This window comes from Dunckerocampus dactyliophorus, chromosome 2, assembly GCF_027744805.1.
Source record: "Dunckerocampus dactyliophorus isolate RoL2022-P2 chromosome 2, RoL_Ddac_1.1, whole genome shotgun sequence".
NCBI lineage: Eukaryota > Metazoa > Chordata > Actinopteri > Syngnathiformes > Syngnathidae > Dunckerocampus > Dunckerocampus dactyliophorus.
The window spans coordinates 25,716,354-25,743,771 of NC_072820.1; the positions used below are offsets into that span (position 1 = coordinate 25,716,354).

The 27,418-nt window shown below is 41.9% G+C and overlaps 1 protein-coding gene across 14 annotated transcripts in view; it reads right to left on the minus strand.

Annotated features, from left to right (window-relative positions):
- LOC129177840 (receptor-type tyrosine-protein phosphatase F) overlaps positions 1-27,418 on the minus strand; it is a 243,955-nt gene that overhangs the window by 61,242 nt on the left and 155,295 nt on the right. For 4 of the 14 annotated variants that reach the window (XM_054769380.1, XM_054769381.1, XM_054769377.1 and 1 more), the window contains exons 6-13: positions 23,969-23,986; positions 19,554-19,664; positions 9,043-9,312; positions 7,381-7,962; positions 7,167-7,300; positions 5,853-5,997; positions 1,896-2,201; positions 991-1,184 (exon numbers count right to left, since the gene is read on the minus strand). In XM_054769380.1, the coding sequence (XP_054625355.1) occupies positions 991-1,184; positions 1,896-2,201; positions 5,853-5,997; positions 7,167-7,300; positions 7,381-7,962; positions 9,043-9,312; positions 19,554-19,664; positions 23,969-23,986 (1,760 nt within the window). Of the gene's footprint in view, positions 1-990; positions 1,185-1,895; positions 2,202-5,852; positions 5,998-7,166; positions 7,301-7,380; positions 7,963-9,042; positions 9,313-12,513; positions 19,522-19,553; positions 19,665-23,968; positions 23,987-27,418 lie in introns of those variants that run through there. The other 10 variants (XM_054769382.1, XM_054769379.1, XM_054769383.1 and 7 more) reach the window with 4 other exon arrangements.

Consider the following 27,418-nt stretch of genomic DNA (forward strand, 5'->3'; position numbering starts at 1 on the left):
ATGTGTGTATTTGTAAGTGGAAGTAGACCAGGAGCCTGCTGCTGGACGCTCCTCCAACAGACAAATGGAGCTGATATGAAAAATGAGATGTTTTTCCAGAGGCGGTCAAGGGCGGCTGGTGAATGCGTGTTTCCATTAATGTTACTGCTGTTTTGATTTTTGTTTGTATGATACGGTGGGGTGACCAAGTTTTCATTACCACAAACCAGGACACACATGCCCGGCAACAAGAAACTCAAATGATAAACAAAGTTTACTCAATGACGCCATATCATTTCAATACATTAAAGTATGCCTTCTCTATATGGATAGAACACTGTTATGCTGTATTACAAAATACTATCTACAACCAAAGACACACTTTCCAAAGAAAGAATGTTCAAAAACGTTTAAAACGACACAGGAACCTGAGGTCTAATGCTTCCTAAGGTTTGGAATGTGAGCAATATTTCTGTGAAAAACGTGCCCTCTAAAGCCGCAAAAACTTGGGCATTTGAACCGATGCTGTGCATGATGTCACCAATTTTACAACACTTTAACTCGGCAAGCATCAGGGGATTAACTGTGTATATAATTTGCCTTTTCTTTGGCTTTTTGGCAACACTAATTCAAAATATTGCCCATACATATATTTATATATATGTATGTACTGTATATCATCCACTCTTCCCTTAATTTTGAACGTGGTAACAGCGCAGTGCATGTGAAGAACTTGTGTAAGAACCCAACTAATCCACAACAGAATGTAACATGGATTGTGTCTGCAGACTGGATCCAATTTCCAGTCCAATGTCACATGTGTGGGGAGATAAAATGAAGACAAAGTGATGAAGGCAGTTGACTGCAGTGGTTGGGGGGGAAGTGTGAACTCATACAGTGTGTGGACAAGGAGGAGTGGAGATTGAACACAAGAGGGAAATGGACATCACACAGCTGGAGATGTATGAAGAGAGATAAATAAAGAGTTGGAGAATACACATCTCTCCGTACCTGCGCCTCCGGCAAGGTCACGTCCAGCATGTCGGGCTGTCCCCGCGGCTCGCCGTTCTCCAGGCGGGAGAAGATGACCTGGTAACCTCTAATTTGGCCGTGCTGCTTGCCCTGCAGGGGTGGCTTCCAGGTGACCCGGATGGTGGTGGAGTTCACCACATCCACCTCCAGCTTCCTAGGGGGCGCTCCCGGCACTGGGAGGCAGAAGGGAGGGAGGGAGGGTGGAAAGTCAAGAAAAAAATAAAATGCTGATCTTACGGTTTTCTTCTGTGCTTTGATGAGAGATGACTACTGTGTTATTTATGGACCTGGCTGGTCTTGATAAAAAGAAGTGCGCTCAATTGCGGCGCTGGCAATGAATCAACATGCCAACTCGCTCTGGGGCGGCCATGTCAGTTAAAGAGGGCCTTATGTGGGGTAGCATGTGGTCTAGTGATGTCTGTAATGGCCTTCATTTCGCCGTGAAATTAGCTACGTTGTGGCAAACTTAAAAAAAAAAAAAACATTAATTAGAGGCTAATTTCTCTGAGGAGTAGCTGCTCTCTTTCACACGGCAAACAAACCAACACGAGAGGGGAGGGAAGAGAGGGAGGAGAGCTCCACTTCTCGAAGACCTGGATGCTGTGCAAACAGTGAAAGCAGGGAGGAAAGCCACACACACACACACACACACACACACACACACACACACACACACACACACACACACACACACATACAGAGGGAAGTCCCGAGGTGATGAGACATAACCTGCAATAGTCAAAGCCAAGTTGAAAGAAAAAAGATGACATCCCTTGTGGCTACAAGGGAGCCTCATTAGCTTGTTATTGATCAATAAAGACAACAAAGGAGAGAGGACAAAGAGACACAATTGACGAGTCTTGCGGCTTTTTGCGTCAACCTACCATCCTCTTTGGTTTTCATCCTCACCGGAGCACTCTCGGGGCCCGGCCCTACGTCCGTGTGAGCCCTCACCCACACCTGATACTCAGTCCACTTCTCCAGGTCCTCCATGATATAGTCGGTGGCTCCGGAGCCGATACCCGTGGCCTCGTGACGCTCCGTGTCGTCGCCGGCCAGTGCTTGGTAGCTGACCGTGTAGCGCACGATGGCGCCGTGACGGCTGGCGGCGGGCGGGGCTGCCCAACTCACCTTGAGGCTGGTGGAACTCAGGCTGTACAGGCGGACCTCCTGGGGGGGTGCGGAGGGGGCTGCACAACCACACGGGAGGGGGAGGGGGGAGCACGGATCAAGCAAACATAAAAATAAAACTACAACACAAGCAAACTGAAAGCAAGGATGGAAGCTTTTTGTTGCATGTTTATATAATTAAAAGGGGTGTAATCACTTTTTACGGTAGGCAATATCTGGTACGGTACATATACACATTCATTGAGGGACAGGAAGTGCAAATGTCCACTGTCACGCGTCTACACCATAAAGAAAGACTTTGGCTAGTGGGAGTAGGGATCCATATTGGTGCGTCATTTGGGTGCTAAATGAATGCATGCTCAGCCACCTGCAACAAGTGCTTGGAGGTGATGTTGTATAAATATTGTCTTGTAAGTAATGTAGCGTCCTGACATACACACACAGAATCTGACGTGCTTTAAAACTTTACTGCCAACCTGAAAGTGCTCATGACACAAAAATACATGTTAATCTTGGTATTTCCGCCATGAAAAATAACATTGAAATGCATATATCCTGTGTTACAGGTGGTCTTGAATGTTTAACTTCTGTTTCATAACAACACATTCTCTGATGCATGCTCCACCCAATTTTATTCACTTTACCTATTTTATTGCCGAATTACCTGCTAGCAGTTTACAGTTTTTTGTTTCATCACCACAAAAGCCAAGCAGTTTTATGTTTTGCATTTTACTGCCTTACTGTACCCAAAATAAACTCAAGTGTGACCTTAAAACCGAGGTACGTACCGAACCGTGATCACAGCATAGTTACACCCCCATTTTATTCATGCTTGGCTCCAAAAGTCTGCCAGATTCCAATTCTGTACCAGTGTGCTGGCAAAAGTTCCAAGAAGGAAGACGGAGAATGTTTCCATCAAACATAATGTTCAAATGGACAAAAGTAATGCGGTACATAGTCGTACGGGAAAATATAGTGTCCCATTTATAAGGTTCTAGCTTATGGTTATCGTTTAGTTTATGTGGAAGATGACAGTGGAATAAAAGTGTTACACATTTGCTCTTGTACAATTCAGCATGTCCGAAAAGGAGTAGGAAGAAGCAGATCTTATTTAATCCTACCCCTTCTCCATGTGTCAGCAAGAAGATTAAGGGCTCTAGTCATGAATTAAGAGGTGTTCCCCAAGACTTGTATCCATGTATGTTCAGTAAGTATGTCAATTTCATCAATTTACCGCAAAAAGCTTCCACAGAAAACAAAAAGATGCTACCTTTGGACTGAGAGTTTAGCTGTGTTGGTGTCGTGATTGGCACTCTAATATAAAGGGTTCCAAGAATTTTACAGGTGAGTGTTTTCATAAAGACCCTTAACTGCAATCCCCACTGCGCCTCACGAGAGAGTAATAAACGGCACGCGGGTGTGAACAAACGCTTAGCGGCCCTCAGTGATGTTCACACGATGTTGCAGAAACTCTGGCTATCATAAGAGACGAGCGCCAGGTGCCTGTCACTGCGTTTTTGCAGCCACGAAGACGCAAAGCTTTACTTACGGCTGGAAACACAATTAAATGTGCCCAGACGGTGCTGATACTACTATCATAATTAACATCATCACAAGTAATTAGTAAACTTTGTTTTATTTACATTACATTAATTACAATTATTATTTTATCTTTGTTTGTAAATGTAAATCTAGGATAGTTTTTTAAATATTATTATATTTTATGTTTATAATGTCTTCATAACCATTATTATATAATATTATATATAATAATAATAATTATTATTATTATAAAAAATACTAAACACTTCAAATATGTCAATTAAAATAGCATTATCAACTAAATAATACATAATAATAATAATAATCAAGTGTGAAATAAGTATACAATTGCCAATCAGTACAGTAAATTAATAGTCACATACACACATACAATACATTCCAAGACCACTTGGGCCTATTTTTAGAGAAAAAAAAATATACAATAATTTTTAAAGCAAAAATCTGCAAATTTGCAGGGACGCGAATGCTGAATTGTGAATGTGCGGGGGTCCAGTGTACGTTAAATTACTAAAATACTTTGTTTGAATGTTTGTTTGTTTTTTCACAAAGCTATTTTGTTTTTAACTAATCCATTGGTAAGGTATATCCATTCTGAGCACTCTTACTTCACTTTCATTTTGTTTGATGTAATCTTTTCGTTTTTGTAATAGGTTTTGTTTTTGATAACTGTGAAGCACTTTGAGTTCTCCTATTCTTATTTGGAAGGTGCTATAAATAAAGTCTGACTCAATTTATAAAACTCTCCAGTCCAGCGGTACACATCCAAACAACTACAAATGATCACACCAAACAAAACACAAAAGCATTCTTGCACTGCATGCATCTGTCTTCATCACAAATGTGTTAAACACCACAAAGGGAAAATAAAATAGAATTGAAAGCGAGGCGCTTGCACGCAGCATGCTTATTAAATGTCTTTCATAGGAAGCGTGGAAATGACCTCAAATGGGAATCCAAAAAACACTAACACGCAGAAGCTACTTTCATGTCTGTTTGACAAAAGAGACGTCGGTCTCATCAGGTGACGCGGTGGAGAGAGTGGCCACACGGCCCTGATATCAGCCGACTAAATCAAAGCAGATAGATTTTCAAATTCTGCTGAAATACTGTATCTGCTTGCGTCTGTGTAGGCTCTCAGTCGTACAGGAGTTGTCCATCGAGGGAAAGGCTTCCTGAGACGTCATCTGTACTTCTGTGAAGAATGTGTTGGACGTTTCGCTCCTCATCCGAAGAGCCTCGTCAGCAAACTAATAAGTGCTGGTAGCCTAGGCCTTAAACACAGCACCTCGGAGGTGCTTATGGCAGGAGAGGATTAGACCACAACTCCGCCCAGGCTTAGTGTAAGGAACCAATAGGAGGAGGGTGTTGGCACACCAATTCCGCCCACTCTTACTGTATTTAAGGCCTAGGCTACCAGCACTTATTAGTTCGCTGACGAAGCTCTTCGCATGAGGAGAGAAACGTCCGACACCTTCTTCACAGAAGTACAGATGACGTCTCAAGAAGCCTTTCCCTCGATTTATCTGCTTGATTAAAGCCAAATTTCTACAGTGGAAACAGCATTTGAGACAAAACGCAGGAGCTGTCACAGCTGTAGCGTCAAGTTAAAATCCATCCTCGGCATTATTCTCTTTACAAAGTCAAAGTGGAACACAGCAAATACATGCGCCTCGGGCCAGAACGACAGCCAGATAAAGATTAGGCATAAAAGTGAGATCAAATTAAAGATAAAGTAGCTCTTTTCTCTTTCAAATGTAAAAAGCCTAATACATTTTTCACACATTTAAGCGCACATATTATTCAGTTTCTTAACTTAAAAGGTATGTAAGAGACGCATGCCATCCATGCATGGCGAGGACTCCAAATGAGTGGAGGGGTGGGGGGTGGGATGATGACATAAAACCTACCTTTTACATTGAACACGGCGCCTGTCCTCAGTGTTAGTGTTGACTGACAACAGTTTGATGCCGTGCTGAAATTGACTTGACACCCAGGTAACCCGCACCCTCTCAAACTTAAGTAACTTTGGATGGTAAAATGACGACCTCGGCCCGGCTGGCGGTTGATGTTTATTTATTTGATTAGCAAGGAGTGTGAGAGAGCAAGAAGACAAAACGGATCAAAAAGGAGAAAGATGATTGACTTACTGGACTGGGCAGTGCGAGCTTCGATGGGCTGGGTGTAGACGCCTAAACCGTTTTCAGAGCGGGCCGCCAGTGAGAAGCGGTACAGCGTGTTGGGCTTCAGACCATCCACGGCGTACGAGCCCGCTGGGTCGAAAGTGACGTGTATCTGCAAGGTTCACAATTGGGAATGATACACACAATTACACACACACACACACACACACTGTTTATTCACGTAGTGGAACTGCTGCTGTCAAACACAATCTGGTTTCAACGCAGGAATGAATGAAAACTGTAAAAGTAATCAGTTCCAGGGTCCAAATGCCGCCTTGCCACTGTCACACAAGTGTAAAAATAAGCTAACCACTGCTATATAAACAACAAAACTAAACTTTAATAAGCTAAATCGTAATGAGGCATGTTGACAATAATCCATTGATTACATTCTTGCAATACAAGTGTAAAAATAGGTTAAATAAAAACTTAACTGAATATTAGGGGTGTCCTGATCCGACATTGATATCGGGTAGCAGCAAAAAATCAGATCGGATTATATCAGCCTGCATCTAAAATCTCAGATATTGGCACTCCGATACAAGGAGACAATTCCAGACTCCGCCCCAGCACGTCTATCCGGCCGCCCACGTGATCACAACAGTGTGTGCTAATGTGTTGATGTTGATGTGTTATAATGAGTAGCAGAGGAGTAGGAGTGTGTATTTTTCATTAATACAACCAAACTCATTGCCTATTTAAAGCAACGTCAAACAGGAAACTCCCACGGGCCGATATGAGGTCATTAGCTATAATGGAAAAGATGACCAGGCCCTGTCCGTGGTGAAAATAGGGTTTAAACACTTAATTCTGCACCTCAAATCTTGCTATATTATGCCTAGCTGCCACTACATTGTGGATACAACTATACCCCAGATGTTTAAAGTCTCATACCTACTGTTGCTGATTATTGTTCTCTCTTTGAGAAATATCACGTCATAAAGCCTTTTCCAACATTCCAAAATAAGTATCATTCATACAAGAATGAATGATTCGTGGCTGCTATATCAGTATGGGATCTGATGTGAGAATGTTGCATAAGCAATCCTACTGAATACCTTCTTGGTTGAAGAATTGAAGAAGCTAACAAGCTAGCTAGACAGAAACAATGGAAATAGAAACAATGTGTTCCAGGATGAAGTTGTACCATCCAAGTGTAAAAAGAAGATAACCATCCATCCATCCATCCATTTAGAAGATAACCACTGCTATATAAATCGGTAATCTAAGTTGGTAGCAAGCTAGCTAGAATGCAGGCAGGTAGTGTGATGTGATGCTAACCTTGTTGTCCGCGTCGGCTTCCCAGTATTGCAGCTCATACTTTATAATGGGATCCTGCACGGGCCACAGCCATGACAGTGCAATGCGGGTGTCCAATTCTGCTTCAGCCTCAAAGCTGGATGGCTGGGAAGGCACTGACGACATCAAGACAAAAGTTAATAGAATTTTACCAAGATACTGCAAAGTGATAATAACTGGCTGGTTGGATACTCACCTCCTTGCTGAGTCTTGACTTGAAGGATTTCTGAGGGCGGACCGTCACCCACGGAGGTAAACCCTAACACCCTGAGGCTGTAGGTGATATCGGGCGTCAGGCCAGAGATGGTGGTCAGGCTGCTGTCATCTGTGTTGTGTTTCTGCCAGGCGCTGAGTGGAGCGCTGTGATCTGAGCTGTAGTACACCCGGAAGCCGCGGATATGCCCGTTGGGCTCCTCAGGCGGCTCCCACTGGACCAGCATGGTAGTGGCACTCAGCATTCGAGCTTGGACGTGCAGGGGCGGTGAGGAGGGGGCCTGTTCACCGGTACGCGTCTCCACAGTTTCACTGGGTGGTCCGCGGCCGATGTTGTTGACGGCCATCACACGGAACTCGTATTCTGAGTAGGGGCTAAGTCCACCGATGCTGTAGCGGGTGGTGGCGACGCCTTCCACTTCCTGGAAGCCATTGTCTGACGTCTTGGCTCGGTACTGGATCATGTAGTAGGACACGGGTTCTGGGTTGCCTGAGTCCCAAGTCAGTGTTACACTGGTGGCTGTGGTCTCAGTCACAATGAGAGAAGTGGGGGGCTTTGGCAGGGCTGAAGGAGGAGACTGCTGTTAGCTTTAATTCCAAGAGCTGAAAAATGTTTTTAGTCCATCTTGAAAGGTTCTTTCATGAGATCACCCTTGAAGTGATGTGAGAAGCCATTATCCCCCAATGCACACAACATAAAAAAATCTGACTCTCATAACAGAGCTGGGTATTACTACTAAATTGCAAGAGTGCTCTCCTTTTGTACTTAAATACCAGCAGAAGAGACCTTCAGCAGGGGTTTCTTGGCCAACTATGAGCATTCATCAGACAGGGGTAAGCTAATATTTAGCTTTGCTCGGACAAGGGGCCTTTTGGCTGTGACTTTCTTAGCATTGATTTGGACATTTTTGGACTACACAGTACCAAGTGGTATTCACCTGGTCAGTTTGAACTTAAAATAGTACCACAGGCCTGTAAAAGCAATTTAGTAAGTAAAGTAAAGTAAGTCAGAGCGAGACGTGCAAACAAACAAGAGCAGCGGTCTCTTGCATTGGAGAGGAGACTGAGGGCAACAAGAAAACGGGCTGCTGCAGCAAAGTGGAGATTGTGGAGTACAAAGATAGGGATTCCAGTTGGATAAGTTGGAATGAAAAATGCTAACAAACAAAACCAACGGAAGATGGTCTCTTGTATTGGAGAGAAGAATGAGTGCAACAAGAAAACGGGATGCTGCAGCAAAGTGGAGACTGTGGAGTATAAGACTGCAAATACCAGTCGTATAAGTTGAATTGTGACAAACTAACATAGCAACAATGGACGAGGGTCTCTTGTGTTCGAGAGGAAACTGAGGGCAGCAATAAAACGGAGAGCTGCGGCAAAGTGGAAACTCTGGAACAAAATACTGCAGCAGGGATGAGGCAATGTTAGCGTGTGTGCTTATTTTTGTTGTTTTTAGCTTTGTATTGTCAAATTTACCCAATTTATCAGAGGTTCACGTCTGATGAGGTTTACGCTTGGAATTCTGGCTAACCAGGTAGGAGAAAGTAACTCTAGTACCTGTTTTTGCCTGTGGAAAATCAGGAGTAGGGCCATGTACTGTATATTCAAATGCAGTTGAAGAGAAACAATCAGGTAGAACCCTTACCTTTGACGGTGACCTGAGCTGTGGCTTCAATCAAGCCCAGCGAGGACATGGCCACGCAGGTGTAGTTTCCCGACTCTCGGATGTTGGTCACCTCCAGCACGTTGCGCCCCATTGGCATCTCCTCCTCCTTAGTCAGCTCCGTCAGGCCCATCATCCACTTGACGTAGGGCATCGGCGAGCCCACCGCGACGCACGTCAGGTTGACGCTGCCACCTGGCATCACTTCCTGGTTGGTGGGCGGGATGGAGAATCTGGGCGGGACTCTTCGTACTAATTGAGCAGGGACGGGACAAGGACATAAGTAGTTAGGGTTTGATCTGTTAAATCAATAGCTTAAGGAGGGCTTTTGTCAACCTGTGTACACAATGGGGATCTGTCACAAGATGGCCTGAGAAGGGGGGTATTTGATTCTCTCATCCACAAAAGGGAATGGAATCAAAAAAATTGTTTTGCGAAAGACTGCAACTGGACCTCTTTTGTCAGCATGTCAAACGGTGGCAAGAGTTGCATCACTGAGGGACCCTACGGAGAAGGCATTGTTGAATTTCTCCTCCCTCTCTCTCTTGCTCTCTGGCTTTCTCTTTCTGGCTTTCTCGCTCCGGCTTTGTGCAGTTGTGATATGCAGATGGGCTGACATTAAAAAAGGGGTTCCCATGGAGACGAGAAGGCCCGCTGATGTCGCCAAGGGACAAGGCAAACACTGATGCATAATGCTCAATGTGCCATCCTGAGAAAAGCTAACCCCAGAATAAACAGACAGGCAGCATTTTCCTTTTTTGGATAACAATAAATTCCCTGTGTTTTCAATACCTCCAAGTAAGTTTGTGGCACGCGTAACATTGGAAAATCAAATTTGGAGTCTATAACATAATGAACATCACCATATGAGTTGAATACAAAGAGGCGGACTTCTTTGATTATGAAGAAAAGGAAGCCAAGCCAAACGTTTGGCTCCCCAGTGGGAGGCCATTACTGCTATCCCAACACTGCTAGGTTGAATGTATTCAAAAGACGCTGGCATTAGGCTATGCCTGCAGACTTTACACTGCTATACCACTGCAGCATCTGCTTTTCTCTGGGAAAAAGCCCTTGACTGTAATTGCTCTTTTTTGCACAGGGGTCCATGAAAATGCAATTTCAAATTCAAAGCCCCCTCCCAACCTTTCACACACCCTCCCTCCATATCTAATTCAAACTGGAATGTTGTTACACCCATGCTTATCATTGTGTTTGGTGAATAACAGGAAAGTAGTTATTTAGATTCTAGTCAGCTTCTTATATAAAAAAAAATAATGAGGTCTGGTTCTCTGGTCCATCTGAAATTTACCCAAGTAATAGAGGTGACACATATAAAAAACTGCAGTCGGGAAAAAAATAGGGCACTGTTTGTGTAAGCTAACGCTTCTAGTCCTGAACTGCTGCTGCAAAAAAAGAGTGAAAACTAGTACAAACAATTTGTCCTTTCCTGACAAATACACCACATGGCAGCGCTGTTATTAAAAACGCCATTGGTCGAATTGACTTCCTCACACAGCTCAATACAACACCCTCTGCGACTTCAAGGTGTTTAGCCGAATCGTCACAAAATTTGGCACACGTCTTTAGGGAACTGACAAGAATATATAAGTAAAATTTGAGCAAGGTTGTTTGTAAAACATGGCCGCCATCAGGCAAACATCTTTGCAGGGGCAGAGCCTTGGATGTAGCAAGTAATTGTCGATAAGCCATTGAGCATGTGTCTAATGATTATACAACTTTTAGGATATCTGTATCATATGTATGCTATCATGTCTAGCGTTTTGACGACAACACATAAAGGGCACCACAAATGTCATCCACCCCATGAGCTATCCTAATTTTGTTCACATGACAGGTGTTTTTGGTCATAAACCACCTGTCAAAACAGAGGTCAAAGTAGGAATTTTGTCCTTTAAAAAGGACAGCGACAAACTCAATATTGAACAAACAAAGACAGACATAAGGGGAAGATTCATGGCATGAGGCTGATTCTGACATGCAAGGACTGGAAAGACTAAGACTTGCTAAGTCTGGGAAGGAGATGGGAATGACATTCTCAGGCATAGCATGCATAGAAGCTGAGGAAAAGACACGTAAAGGATTCACAATTACACTCGGGGAAATTTTCTCATCTAAATGCCCACATCCAAAACTGCAGGCACGCATGACGAGCTGGTCCTGTGACAGTTCACTGTGAGTTTTCACAACATGCACTTAGGAATGAGGCTGTAGAGGAGAGGGCCCTAACGTTAGAACATTATGCTCAAAAGTGTCTGTTATTCCTCCATGATAGCGCAGACTTAACAGCGCTAAGAGTAGACAGTCAATGGGGCCCTGCGTATTTTCAACACTTAATGTCATGAATAATTCATGGCGTACGGTTAAGTTTGGAGAGCTGTTGCGGAACAACATGACTAGAGGGCAGGTAATTGTTATCGATCCCCCCCAACCGCCGAGGCCTCTATCCTGTTGAGATGCAAGGTGGGAGAGACAGGGCTGTGGGGCTATCAAAAATAAGCCTGCTTGCCTTGCTGCCGGATATCAAATAAATGTAACAGCCTCGACAAAGTGTCTGAGGATAGCGGAATGCGTTCAGTCAATCTACAATCTGAGAGAACTGGCACAGTCAGTGGGCTCCCAAGGAATCCTGGCAGAAAGGCCAGCCATGATGGCCAATCAACCAACTGTTGGCAACAATGCCAGCTCAATCTTAAATATTCTAACGGCTGGCAGTGTTTCGCAGCGGAAAAGATGACTTCCCAAGCTTTAGTTGTCAGTAAAGTATATTTCCGTTAGTTTGCTTCTTTTGCGTGAATGTCAAGCTTCTCAATAGGCCAGCGAGTGCTGATGATGGCTGCCTTTTATCTCTCCACAGAGGACGCTCATGGCTGGAAGACTGATGCAAACCCATGCGAGGAGTTTCTGATAATGACGTCGCTCTGTGGAGGAGCACCAGAGTTACCGCCTGAATACCTGACCAACTGGTTGTCCCCCAGAATACTGAGGTAATCCATCATACACAGTAAGCGTATCTTTTTAATATTTTAATATCATATTTATTATTTTTTTAACGTGTGAATGTTCTAAGGCTTCAGATGGGAATGGGCAGGATGTTGTTGACAAGTGACAATAACAGTGTTGCTAACGAGGAACAGTACAGCACATATCTAACAATGCCTTAAGCAAACTGCACAAAAGCTCATTGTGTGTTCTGGCAAGGCCGACAAAAACCTGGTTTTAAGGGAGTGACTTTGGACAGCATGCAAGAACTCTGCAGGGACTCATGCAAATGAGGAGATAATCAATAAAAAAAACAGCAATTACAGACCAAGATTTCCATTTATTGCAGGGAAGGGATTTCGGGGGAGTACTCATCGGGATCTCACCTACAATCTGCGTCAAATTAAAAGAGGTGGAGCTGAAGGGGTAGGGTTAAAAGTGAAAACGACCAACCTTCGCGCTGATCTGTGCGCGGATGAAGTGATTTGGATGGAGGTGAGCAATGGAATGGCAGAGTGGAGAGGAACACACCACAGTGAAAGACAACAGTGTTCTGGAAACAGGTGACATGGCATGCACGCGCACACACACACAAACACACACACACGCACACATGCACGCATACACACACGCACACATGTGCACACACGTGCACACAAACACACATACATACTGTACATACAGTGCAATGCGTACATATAATGTCAGGAAAGACAAGGTTATTATCTCAGATTAGGGGTAATTTTTCCACATTTTACCTATTTTCCCACTGAATAATGCATCAATATAGGCATACACAAGAGGATCTATAAGTGGGACAATCATTTGGTGCTGAATTCAATTAAAAATCCTGTGGACAGTTATCAGTCTAATCTGTTTGCTGTTTACTTCCGAGTGACTAATACGTGATATCTCTGTGTTTAAATTTACAAAACACCTGACACTACAAATACGACGATATCTGTTTCCAAGCCTTTGTTTTCCTGCCACGAACCATCTATGACAGTGGATCCTAAACTTTTTACAGTCGCGTACCCCTTCAGACTTTTCACCTGACGCCATGTAACCCCACTCCTACACACTTAAAAAACAAAAACCTTTTTATCTGACCTAACCCTAACCCTAATTAACTTGAAATATTGAACATATTTAATTGGTTAATTAATTTGATAGTAATTCCAGGTCAAAAATGTGGATTTTGCATGGTTACATTTTGATAAAAGTTTCACATGAGTACTGATAAATAGATAAGTAATCATCCTACACATCTTTTATTCCAGTCTGATGTTGGCATCCTTCTGTTTGAATGGGTTGAATTTGAGCTTCACTTTTTTGTCCACTCACGATGGCTATGGTGTAAGTCTGCTTTTTAATTTAATACCAAATTGAAGGGGAATGTTTAACAATCACGATAAAGCAGTTTCCGAAGTACAAAAACACACACTGTGCCATGCGGGGATTGGAACATCAATTTAAATGAAACTCGAAATTGTGAGTGTTCAGCGCTAATTGTTTTTCATTTTTATTCACGTGACAATTGGTGTACCCCTGGGGGTATGTGTACTCCACTTTGGGAACCTAGCCTCTATGACAAATGACAATCAGTGAATCTCAACTAAAGTGTCGCAGACCTAGTATGAGTGTTGTTGCAAAAAATGTAGGACTGTCAAAAGTAAGGTGTTAATGGCGGTAATGAAATTATTGAAATAATTAATTACATTCTTGTATAACTTCATTCCAACCTCAGCACATCAACAGCAATGCCACTCCAAGACCATACAGTATACTGTATGCAACTCCAACTCGCAACACGTCTCTCCGTACAGCCTCGGAATAACGCTTCGTCATTATTTACCACACTCACATGTGGTGCATTCACAGACACTCTGAACATCACAACAACATCTTTATTATGGGTGTGTATGTGGTCTAAATAAACAGAACACATAATGATGACAATATTCTTATCAGCATTTAAGTGTGCTCGCAGATCCCGGAAAGTACACTCACATACAAATGTGAATTCAAGTTAAATAGCACAGTGTCTTTGAATGCAACCCCTCATTGCTAATAATAACACGGTTAGTGTGATTCAAATGTTCAGCTACTTTTTAAGGAGATAGATTTTCAGATGTGTGGCATCTTTTAGCTTGATTTACATTTTCAGTTAATTTGGAGCTCTTAATACACACAAATAAATATAATCCTGTATTCTCATTTATCTTTCTGTTAAAAAAAATACAGTAAAAATGGGCATATTTCAGACATGCAAATGAATTTTACAAACGGTGACTAATTATATTTAATTAATTTGAAAACTTGTGATTAATCCGATTAAAATTTGTAATCAATTGACAATGCATATGAATCTTTTTCATTTTTCACCCACCACTCTGAAATATCTGCCATAACGTATTTCTCAGAAATACTGTATTCAGCATTGAAGCCATATTGAATAGAAATAATTTAGGATTCTAAGTCTCTTTGTAAGATGTTTATGGACCTCAGGGTCAAACACCAGCACCTTTCCCCACCCCCACATAAAAAAACCCAAATTCATGTTTTTGTTACATTTTCCATCCTGACACACAGGCACACATAAAAACGACATTTTGAGTGGGAGGGAAAGCGTGACAGCAGCACTTCATCCCTGTGACATATGGACACGTCACATGGATATATGAAGCAGCGCCAGCAGACAGAAGCTATATTCCACAGCGGACAAATGAAGCCCACAGTGAACGATTCCGTGAGCGCTTGTCATTCTGCCCACGCTGATAAAGTCCTCCGCTGGAAGAGGGTCACTGGGAGTGACACACCTGCACACCTACAAAATCTACCATGCTCTTCACGGACAAAGGAGTGCAAGGACAGGAGTGAGGCGAGCAGCAAAAAAAAAATCCGACGCCTCCTTTCCTTCCCTCCCTGCACTGAAATATGAAGACATCATTCTGCGTTGGCTGTAAAATGTAAAGACAAGGGTGGCAGCAGCTCTGCGGGCAGTAGAACCCCAATCCAGCCAGCTGCCGAATCAGGTAGCGGTGCTGAGTGATGGTGAATAAACACGTTGGCAGACGATAACAAGCACATTTAACACGTCGGACAAAGGGGAGGAGGAGAGGTGTTGGGACCAATCTCGGCCAAGAATAATAACATTAATCATTCTCACATTGTTGGATGTCGCTTTGGAGAAAGCGGCAACGTTATTGATGATTCACGGAGACAAATTCCTGCTATACTCAGACAACGGATTTTCATCATGACGGAGAAAATATATAACAGCATTACTTCTGTCAATAATAGCGGTACCTATAAAGCCTAACACCCCTGAGTTTAAATACAATTGGACTTTAAACAACGTTTTAGGGAAAGAGATACCTCTGAAGACACAAATGTCATCAGAGGACAGCTTTGCACATATATCTGTTTAACCCCACAAGTGTTCTTTTTGTGGTACAAAAAGTGGTGCACGTGTCTCTGGCTGCTCCTGGCTGCTAAGTCGACAATAATAATACAAATAAGAAAAGAAAGAAATGTGACATAATCGCCTTTTGTGCATTTGCCACTGTGTGTCACTCATCATTTTCAAAGTTTTATAAGAGCGGTTAACGAACGAGTGGACAACCACACTAATGAACTAACCAACAAACAACTGAAGGTGCGAATGAATGAAGGAGCGATGGTAAATGGTCTTTCACTTGTATAGTGCTTTTCCAACTCCTCATCAAAAGCTGTGACATTGAGAAGACATTCTGTCGTTTTTATTTCATCAGTGGTTAACTTTATTTTATGCTTACTATGCCAAATGTTTACAGTTTTTAGTACAGATATGCTAATCCCCTAAATCTTCCCTTTGGAATGCCCCCACAGAAAAAGCAAAAGGACAGACTAGACTTAACGTCATACCTCATGTTTTGGACCCAATCAAACCACACAGAAAGCTGAGCCCGCGGGTCCTCTCCCCCGTTCTTGCCACGGTAACAAAGATGAAGTGAAAACAAGACTAATGTTTTTGTTCGCCGACGCAGACAACTACACTTTTAAAAGGTTACGCTCAGTTTGATTTCTATCTCTACCGCTGGTGTGTGGCGGATGGGGGGGGTGCAAAGGGTTGACAGCTACCTGGGTGGTGTTAGAGACCCGCCGAGCCCGGGGGCCCTGCTGGTGCCACGCCACACAACTACTGTAATTACCCGGGAAGAGGAAGAAAAGGTGGCGTCTGCACCTGTGACAGACGCGCTCTGATTAATAGGCGAGCCCTCCTTGCGACTGCCCTCGTTTGATTGAAGATTGAAGAGCAAAACCTTCTGGAGCCTTTTGCAGTGTTCAATCTACGTAACTGATGGCACTACTGTCCTTGAAAAGATCCAGGAGGGTATTTTTTTGTTGCTATTCCACTTTTCTTCGACAGTATCCCACATTTCAGCAAGCACTTTTTAAAATATATCTTCTACTGGGCCGATACTACAGAACGCAAACTTGGATGTACCTTAGACTGGCCATCACCAAATGGCGGACCTCAGTCTGAATACAAACCAAGTGATGGCACTTTATGGACCTGTGACCAATTAAAGTAATAGGAAATATAATAATGACATATAGTTCTCGCGAACCGCTTGCAGCGGCAGTTTGCAGGTGTAATTACTTCAGTTATTACAGTGACAGCCAACGGGGTGACGTCTCTCAAAATACGCCAGTGAAATCGTTTGTGTACTTGCCGAGAAGTGAATGAGAGAACAAAGGCTTACTCAAAAGTAGGAAAAGTTGATAAAGAAAACCGGACATTTACAAGTGAATGGGCGGACCAATATAGGTTCATTCTTCCAGAATCCTGTGTCTATATGCTCTGAAACTGTAGCGTTGGTCAAAAGTGCAAAAGTGTGATGGCACATTATCAGCCAAAGACACAGATCATTCGAGCGGAAGTATCCACCTGAGTCTGTTGTGAGAGCGCGGAAAATAACGCTGCTTAGAGCCCAGTATGAAAAATGTAGTCATAACACATTCATTAAAAGCACAGCCATGTGCAAATGACGGTTCACTAAAGACTGTTTGGATTTTGAAGCAAAACAAAGGTTAAAAGGTTAAAAAAAAGGTAAGGTTACCCAAAATTGAAAAATTGTGTGTACTTCAGAATGATAGAAAAAGCCCTGTTTCAGGGACCACAAAATGGGTCAACAATTTAAAGGTGTTCTGCAGAAATGGAGGTTGATAAAGCCTCAGCAGTTGGTGCAACTAATTCCTACAGGTGTTCCAAGTTCTGGAGTACTTACTACCTCCTCTGTCTGCATAAAAACAGTGTTCGGAACACACTGTGGTATTACAGTATACCCTCATGAACATCAGTTGAACAGCATTGTACTGGAGAAACTAATTTGTTGCTACAAAAATGGCAAGAAAAAAGGGAATTAACAATGGAAGAGAGACAGACCGTCTTAACACTTAACAATGTAGGATTTTCCTCCAGAGAAATTGGAGTGTTTTAACCGGTAGTGTAAGCTAGTCTGTTTGATGCAATTTAAGGCAAAATAAGGTTAAAATGCGTAAACTGACCTTACTCAATTTTAATTGAAGACGCCTGCTTTAGACGGAGCTATATAGAGTTGCCCTATCTAGCCTTTGAGCATCAACGCCTGATTGGATACATGTCTTCTAAGAACCTGAACAGTCCAGTTGCGATCGATTCAATGCCCTGAGAGTATATGGCCTGGATGAATGACAATATTCATATTGCGCTGCCGAGCTGTGGTTCATGGAGGCAAACATGAATTCAACATTTACTGTGGTGGATGTTAGACACCTCGCGCTCCTCCACTTCCAACCGCTTCAGAATGCTCCACTGGTACCCAGTTGGATTCAGGTCTGATGGAGACATACTTCATCACCTTCATCTTCATCTTCCTCAGCTCGGCACGTGTCATCTTGCATGTGTGTGTGGGATCCGTATGTTGGAACACTGCCATGCAGCTGAGTTTTTGCTTCACACAGTACATGCTGGAATTCATCTCGCCCCTCAATGAACCACAGCTCCCCAGTGCAGGCGTCACTCGTGCAGCCCCACACTGTGTCGCTTCCACCGCCATGCTTGACTGTATAAGACACAAGTATCTTTCAATTCACTTTTGCTGCCAGATATTTAGAAAAACAATAGCTGTGTGTTGTCCCATCTTCAGTAGACAGTAAATATATACTGCTATACAAGCTGTACACTGACTACTCTAAAGTTATACATACTGTGATAAAAAATTAGGGATGTCCAATAATATTGGACGACTGATATTATCGGACGATACTGCCATGAAAATTAGATATCGGTTCATATTCGTGCAGATTTTTCTGCCGATAATGATATCAATGTCTTTCTTTAATACTTTGAATCTAAGTTTAGTGATTGTATTAGTCCAGAGTTTCATATTTTGCACTTTACTTTGTTCTTCTACAGATGTTTGTGCCACATAGAAATGTACAGCTTTTGAAAGTGTGCCGTTGGCAGCATTGTTTTATTAGATTCTTATTTGTTAATGAACTAACTTGTCTTACTTGTTGTTTTAATTGACTATTGCTCATCATTTTTAATGACTATTTTGTTGAGACAAAATGATTTAAATAAATATGGCACTTTTTCTACATGTATTGCATATTGCAGTATTTGTCTTATTTTGTGTTTATTTGTAACATGCATTCGGTGGCATCACTGTAAAGCAAGCATCATGTGCTCATTTGACGACAGATTGAGGGAAGAGCTGCTGCCTATATCGGTATTGGAAATGAAGTGCTGGACAATATCGGTATCTCCGATATCAGTAAGAAAGCCAATATCGAGCATCTCTAATAAAAATGCTTGCTGAAATGTGAGGAGTGTGCTCACTTTACCTGTGATGCAGCTAATTTGCAGCAAAAAACCGCCGCATGACACTGGGAATACATTTACTTCAGGGTAGGGCATGCTTTTATATTTGCTTTTAACAAAGTTTTGAAATGTTAAAAGCATGCATCTCCCCTCTCCTTCTCCCCCTCAACACTAACAACTCGAGCTGGTATTCCGTTTCATGTACATCAGACATGGTGGTGTATCCACTGGGGCTGACCTACACGACTCTCTCTGCTGTACCAGCTTTTTTTTTTTCTTCTTTCCTCTACAGCGTTGCCCTTGCCTGCCCTGCATTAGTCTGCTCACGGAGGCGCCAGGAACCCCCCCAAAAAACAACAAAACCCCCGAAACGTCACAAGCTGCCATGCCTATCAGAGCTAAAGGGAATAATGGAGCTTTGCCACACCGTCAAAACAAGGAGTGTAAGAAGCCTTTCAGTGTCAGCTGAGGAAATGTTTGCCATGCAGCTTTGCATTCGGTCCAGTTCTCATCCCAACAGGAAGCCGAAAAGTCAGAAAGAGGTTGAAAAAAGCACAATTGCAATTTAGACATCATGAATAGGAGAAAAGATGGATGGTGACTTCAGTGGAAAACATAAAAAGTTGTGATCTTTTGACTTTACCTCGAACATAGAGGTTGGCAGGAGCCGAGTAGCGGGTTCCAGCGCTGTTGGTGGCGACGCATTCGTATTTCCCCTGGTCTGACTCCTCGCTGTTCTCAATTTGCAGAGCTCCTGCATGGGAGAAGGGATGAATAACTTTAGCTGCAAATAAAACTTGGCATGGCAGCAGATATCTATTCAGTAACCAGCAAGGAAAGACCTGTGACTAAAATGTGTGAGTTTAGCTGAGCTTTCGCATAATAGTGCTAAGAAAGCCTTCTAGAAACAACAGACACATGTTCAGTTGTCTCAAAGGGCTGCGTTGCCAGGTATTAGCATCAATTTACGCTAAACACAGACGTGACATTGCGGAGAAGGAATGCCACACCAAAACTACAAGCTGCCATATGGCCTTCATTTCAGGTGTTAGCAGTAGCGAGAGAGCTAGTGTGTTGTTCCTAACAGTGGATGAAAAGCCTCAGAGACATGTGACTCATGCTGTGGTCATTTTGACACATGTGCAAACAGTACATGGCAATCATGGAGAGGAAGTAAATCTCAAATGACGAGAGACAACATCATCCAAAATAAAAACAAACTGACAAGAGCAAACTTACCTGCTAAACGTGAAAAAAAAAGTTTGGACATTTGTGTTTTGCTGGATTATTTTTCAGTTGTCAGTACGTTTTAAGACAAATCAAAGCCAAATCTTCACTTCCGATGACAAACTGCTTATTCTGCTGTTGCTACCGACACTCGTTTTTGCTGTGTTGAATATTCAACATTTTGGAGTCTGAGTAGCACCCGGTAGGCCGCATATACAAACAAAACAGCGTGGTCACACACTGCTGTGGGAGTTCCCCTCCTCAACCTGGTTATGTTGGTCATTCCAGCACAAACAGGAAAGACGCGTAAGCTGATCCAACAACCGTTCAACTGGATTGGCAAGCCGATGCATTCTTTCTACTCCAAGCTTCAGGTAAACACCACCCTGTGGGGTGAGCGCTATTACTCTAGAAGATAGAGCAAACACTTCAATTCACACCTCTATTCAATTATACACCAGATGCATAGTCTACAAAAGGAAATATAACGACCGGAGTCTAATTAGCATGGGTAAAAAAAAAACGTTAACATCAACAGTGGTGGCTGTAGGCCAGGTGTGTCCAAAGTGCAGCCCGGGGGCCATTTGTGGCCCACAACACATTCTAAAAATATAATTTAACAAGAAAACTAAAAAAACAAAACAGAAAAAAAACCTAAAAATCAGCAGAACAAAGTCAAAATATTAGAGAAAAAAACGTTATTTTTTCAAGAATAACTAAATGTTATGAGGAAAAATAATGTCATTTTAGTAGCATAAAGTTGAAATATTAATGAAAGACTTTTTAGCTGTAATATTATAACTATTTAAAACAACAAATAAAATTGTAATTTTTTTGAAAAATTAGGTCGTGGAAAAAGTTATAATATTATGAGAATAACGTCAAAATATTATGGGAATAAAGTCATAATTACGAGAATAATTTGACTTTATGACTTTTGAAATTAGTCCAAATATCATGGGCTATTATATTATTTAATTATTTAATTATTTAAATATTTGGAATTTAAACAAAGCTGAGATGCAGTTTTTGTTTTTTAAATATATATCACTTCTTAGCATATCTGCATGTGTTGCTTTACAAAATATCAAAGTGGCCCTTGCATCCTTTCATTTTTCACAGTGTGGCCCTTGCTGGAAAGGGTTTGGACACCCCTTCTGTAGGCAACCTGATGATGTACTTTTTGGCTACATTTGAAGTATTATGAGTGGTAGGCATCGAGTAGCTTTATCTAGCTCTGCGTGTGCTTTAAAATGTTGGTTGCGCTACTCACAGTCATGATGTTCACGTGCCTTATTGTTATTTAAAATCAACTCATCAGCGCTATTAACGCTGACTCCGCAGTTTGCTCCTTACTGCCATTACAACAGTGGTTCTGTTGCTGCTGTGTTGTGCAATAAGCTTATCAATACATGATCATGTGGTCAAACACAGCTATGTTTTCCTTTCCATGTTTTCATGCTCTCCAAATCACTAACAAGTAAACAAATGAGTTGTCAAATTTGAGAAAAGAGGCTCTCTCTTATTATTGCCAGCTTCTAATCATCGCTCCGTCCTCTTTGCAGTTTAGGTAAATAACGCACAGACTATAAATTACAGCGCCAAATGACCGCTTTCTAAAGTCCATGCTCACAGGTGCTGCTACCTGGGGGTACCTGAAGTTGAAAACAGCAGAATAAGTTGTTTGGCACATCCTCAGTTGTGCTGCAAGGAAACAACGTCACACATTTCCAAACTTTAAGTTTCATGGTTATGTTTAAAAACTTGTGTGTTTGAGCGGTACATATGTTGGTGACAAGCGAGGGAGAACAAACATGACGCCTCGGAAAACAGCATGGCACTAGCGTGAAGTCAGCCAGCTGCCATGCGGTTGCAACATGACAGAATACTCCAGGTGTAAGATGACGTTGGGGTACATTTTTCCACACCATGCAGCATGAGATGAATGCGACAAACAAGGCTCACCACCGACCCGACTGACTCCACACCAAGGCGAAGGTAAAAAAAAATCCAAATAAAACGCGAGGGGTGGGGACACTCCGATCACCTCAGATCTCATGACAGCACTTCCTTTTCTGAGGTGTTTGCTCTGCACGCTGAACTCATTGCCGTGTGATTCAGCACTCGCACGCACCTGCATGCTAATGCGGCTGTCACCAAGCTGTCAATCTGCCCGCGCTCACCCCGGAGAAAACAGTGTGAGCCCTGCAGGAATGCAGGTGGTTAAGTTGACAGACCTGCGACACTTAAAAAAAAAAAAACGCCGTCACTTCCTTCCAACTCTTTGAACACAGGTGGATACGCTGCAAGGTCACTGTTTTTTTTTTTTGTTGCACAGGAAGAAAAAATCAAATTAGCTGAGTTGTGCTAGGAGCCTGCCTCGACTGCCAAAGATCTCATTTAATACGATGCACATCGGGACAGCTGCCCCTGCAGACGTCCACTATTTACCGCCACATTCTTTCAAAGGAAGTAAAGTCAACAATCTTCACAAGGCATTTGCATTGGGGTGGGTGTGGGGGGAGCTGGCTCGCTGTACAGGGTTTCTATGCTAATACATTTTGTCTGCGTGGAGGAAAGCAGGTAGGAGCCTCCTGAGGCAGAGCTGACCCTCAGTTACAAATGCAACTCCTCACCGCTTGGCCCCCAGAGTGGGAGGTCGAGACACGGACGCGCAAAGTGGGTGTGGTATACCGTGGAGCCTCTACAGTCTAATGCCATCTGAGGCAGCACGATTTTGCAAAATATTTCCTGTGTACATGCGAGACCACGGCAAGTCTGGTGAGATTTGTGATTCCACCACAGTCATGGCAGTAGCAAGGGAAAGTGTAACGATAACCATAGAGCCAGCAAGAGCGCTTACGCGACAAAAACGACAAAAAATAAAGTTACACGTCTTTGTGCTAGCTGCTCAGTACAATATGGTAAGTGGTCAGTAGGGTTGTCACGAGACACCCAACTCACAAGACGAGATGACAAGATTGGGTGCACCAGCACAAAACAAGACGAGGTTTTAACTTTAATCTTCAGAAAAATACAATGAAAAAAGATGACTTTTATTTGATCTTGTCACCAAACAATGCAGGTGCGTTTTGAAATGTTTATTTCTAAACAATATTGTCAACAATTTTGGAGATCAAATAAACCACTGTTATGATAATATATAAAAATAATAATAATAATAATGCAATTTTTCCTTTAATACGACATCTTTCACTATGTCAAGTTGTGGAACTGGTGTTGGTGAAATGTATTTTCTCACAGACGAATACTGTCTGTCAAATGTTTGCAGCATGTCTTGAAATGCTGGCTTTCAACTGTACTGAAGAGCAGCATTTCTTTTGCAATTACTTTTTGTGAGCATTGCTGCAAATAAGCCCCACTATCTCCGTACAGTAGGGCTGAGTCAAAACACAATGTACACTGGAAAATAAGCAATGTTTTTACACTGTAAGGGATGTGCAGACGTAAACTGGACCGCCCGCCTCGGTCATCTCGGTACAGCTGTCTCAGTCCAGGTTAAGTACATACAGCAATTAAAATGTTGATGAAAACGTAGCCTGTACTGTTAATAAAGTTTATATGGTGGTGACTGTCCACACTGGAGGTTCCGGTGTTTCTGACGTACATCGTCAGAGTAGCACCTAATGACAAGCAGACCATGGGTTTGCTCCACAACAGAACAACGAGGAAAAGTGGAACAGGCGTAGATGAACCTGGAGATGTGGCGGGGGGAAAGGCTTGTGCAGGGGGTGGGGTCTGGATTGATTGTGTGAGAAGATGGTATAGATGTGGATGTTTGCCCAACACATTTTTCATCACGGTGCTTACCTCTAATTGGTGTACCACCTAGGTAGGAGTCATTTTAATGCAAGAGAGATTTAGTTAGTAATCCACTTCATCATCAGTGGGAGTGAAAAACAAAATTAAAAAAAACACATCTTCTGATATGAACGTGACAAAGATTAGAAGTGATAAAGTGCAATCGAGCATTTCCAGAAAGTGTGAAAGTTGGTTAGTAGCCTGGCTTCACGGATCACTCGTCATGCATGCAGGTTGTTTTTCCTGCAGACTCACAATGCGGCCACATCCGCCTTTGCTTGACAGTGCCATTATAACTAATGGTGGCTATTTCGCTTGCCTTTTTTTGAACTGCATCTTTTGCGTACGGGTAGCAGCAAAGTAAATAGATTGCAATTGACAGGAAGTTAGTACCGCAGCACAATGGGGGGTTTGGATGGTGGGAATACAGTTCATGGCTGTGAATTCATATTTTCTGGGACAATTTTCCCATTGAAAATTAATGGGCAATTTATTTACGTTTAACATTACATGCAACATTCGGCTTATTCTGTCCATGTGGCATTGCTCAGGTCGTAAAGCGGTCATCTCCCAGCCTGGCGGTTGATGGTTCAATCCTCAGTCGCTGACAACACATTGCTAGGATATTTTAACATTTCAGCTTGAGCATTCACACGCAGTTTCTACTGAAATTGCTTCAGCTAGCAAGATTGCTTTGTCACCTGAAACACATGTTTTCCTCAAATAGCTTAGCATATCCTGACCTACATTGGATTTGCTTTTATGTATTCGATGCAAAACAGTTGAAGAATATTAACGTGCCGCCACACATCTTTCAAATGTCTATATGCTGCCCTTTGTAAAGAAAGCCATTTTAATAGTCACACTTTTCAGTTTTGAAAAATGAGGCTACACCTTTTACCCCTACGCCCCAAAACGGTTTTCTCGTAAAAAGTGTACTACAACTCATATATCTCATATATCGATATATATATCGATATATATTTTCAGTTACACTGCCTCAAATGTTTTTAACAACTTCAGACCTAACCATAGCTATAGATTGTTTTAAATGAATTATTTATTGTTTTTTTTTAAATAACACACTTATTCCGGACATCTTATTCACTTTGTAATCAGCTATTTTTTTTTTGTTTTTTTTTTATCCATTTTTGTACTGCTGCTATTGGTTCTTATTTCTTGTTTGTATGATGTCCTTGAGTGCCCAGGAAGGTGACTATAAATAAAAGGAATTGTTATTATTTAAGAAACCCAGGTTTTTTTCCCCAACGGGAAAAACACAAAAACACATCTAAAATCTGTTTTCCCCACCATTTTGAAGAAATATATTTTTAAATATAAAGTATTTATTCGGTATTCAGGGAGGATTAGAGTATATGAAAAAAAAATGTGGTTATAATGGGAGTCAATGGAACCAGATCGGTCCAGAGGGTAAACAATGTAGGCATTTATGGAAATCTCATTTTCTCTCCAAGAAGGCATCTTGGAATATTACAATAATAAAAACAAATATTTATTTCCTACATTTAGCCTTAAAACCAGTATATTGAGAATCAAAACACATTTCATCCACCTAAGAAATGTGACTTCTAAATGTGACTGTAAAGTGTTTCCCCCCCCCCATTTTTCTGGTGTCAAGAGTTTAAAGTCATATGCAGTAATGTAAACCCTGATGCAACAGCAGATGTCGCGAAAAAGTGGGGGCGGGGGCGGATAAAAAGAGCTGTTAGTCCGAGGGCAACACATGCATATCAGTGCTTTTCCAGGCTCCCCCTCACGACTATAACACGGAAAGAAAACTAATTAAAAGTTTTGTTTGGTGACCTAATAGTTAAAAAAAAAAAACTTTCACACAAAATCATAGCAATTTTTCCATTTGCAAATAAATAAAAAACACTAGCATGCTGTTTGATTGTCTTACTTTGCTACTTTGGTTTTGTTTGTGCTGCCGACCTGCTTTTGACAGCAGCAGACAGCACTCTGCCTGACATCCTCCGAATTAAAGCTAATCTTTAATCTCTGCGTGGGATTAATTCACTCAGGATAAAAGAAGGAAAAAGAAAAAAGTAAAGGAAATCAAAGAAAAAAAACGGAAAAAAGAAGACAAAGGAGAGTAAACCTGGCCACGTGACACACTTTCTTCCATCTCATTTAGCTTATTATGGGCTTTTGTTGCCTCCGCCAAAGAGGATGTTTCTGTTGCATCGTTAGAGAACAGGGTTTTGCAAGAAGGTTTCAACGAAATAAATAGGGATGGTCACAATAATAGACTAGATCAGGGGTCGGCAACCCCCAGCTCTGGAGCTGCATGCGGCTCTTCATCTCCTCGTTGCAGCGCCCTTTGCTAAGCTCTGTGATTTTTTTTAACACTGAAGTAGGGGAAAGTGCATTTTGGGAAATAATTTGAAACATCTGACTCACCGCAAGTCTGTGAATGCATCTAGACTGCGTTCTGACTGCTGATTGGATGATCAAGGGAAGGGGAGGTAGGCTAGTGTATGGGGTGAGTCTCACTGGAGAGAAAAAAGTTGACCGCGTTTGGAGTTGAGTCTGAAGCAAAGTTATTGCACAGTGAAATAAAACTGTGCATCTATTACAGCATCTATTCTTCGAATTAAAAAATAAACAAGAAATGATTCAGAAAATGAAAGAATGCCCCCCTCTGCAAAAACAGTCAAGGACAGGCTCAATAGAAAGGTTATTAATAGCAATTCAGCACAGGCATAAACGCTACTGAGCAAACGACACTCATATGCAAAAATGTGAACTCTGATGAGCTTTTTTACGTTAAAGCTGTCTACATTTTGTTTTCATTTTAAAACAAATACGGGAACAACTGAAAAAGGCGTTTAAATGATTTCAGAGTAGGCCTGCACATGCTTGCAGCACTTTTATTTGTTGGATTTTGTTCCTGAAACATGTAACAATTAAAAAAGATTACAACTTTGACATGTTTATAAGCTGCGTAATGTTTTGCAACTACAGACTATGTTTTTTTTATTGGAAGAGGAGGCAAAATGGTTCTTTTGATGCTGAAGGTTGCCGACCCCCGGACTCGTTCTTATGTGAAAAGATGACTGGATTGGTGACTAATAAAAAAAAAAAAAAAACAGAAGAAGTTTAAAACCTTGCTAAACTCCTTCAAATAAATATGAATGCATACAACATTTTGAATTTAATATAAACATTAAATAAACATGTAAAAAAACTCATTTTCATCTTAAATCATGGGAATTTTTGTCAAATGCCCATCCCTCGTTTTCAGGCGGAAATAAATTGGTTCAATCAGTCCAAACGTTGTAGCATACTTTTTTTCAGAAATTTTTAATATACTGTATATTTCCTTAAATTCCCTAATTAATTATGCATGACTTTTAAAGACACAAGAGATTGGTATCACTATTTTAGGAGGACTATTATTATTTTTATGATCATTCACTATTATCATTATCGTATCAG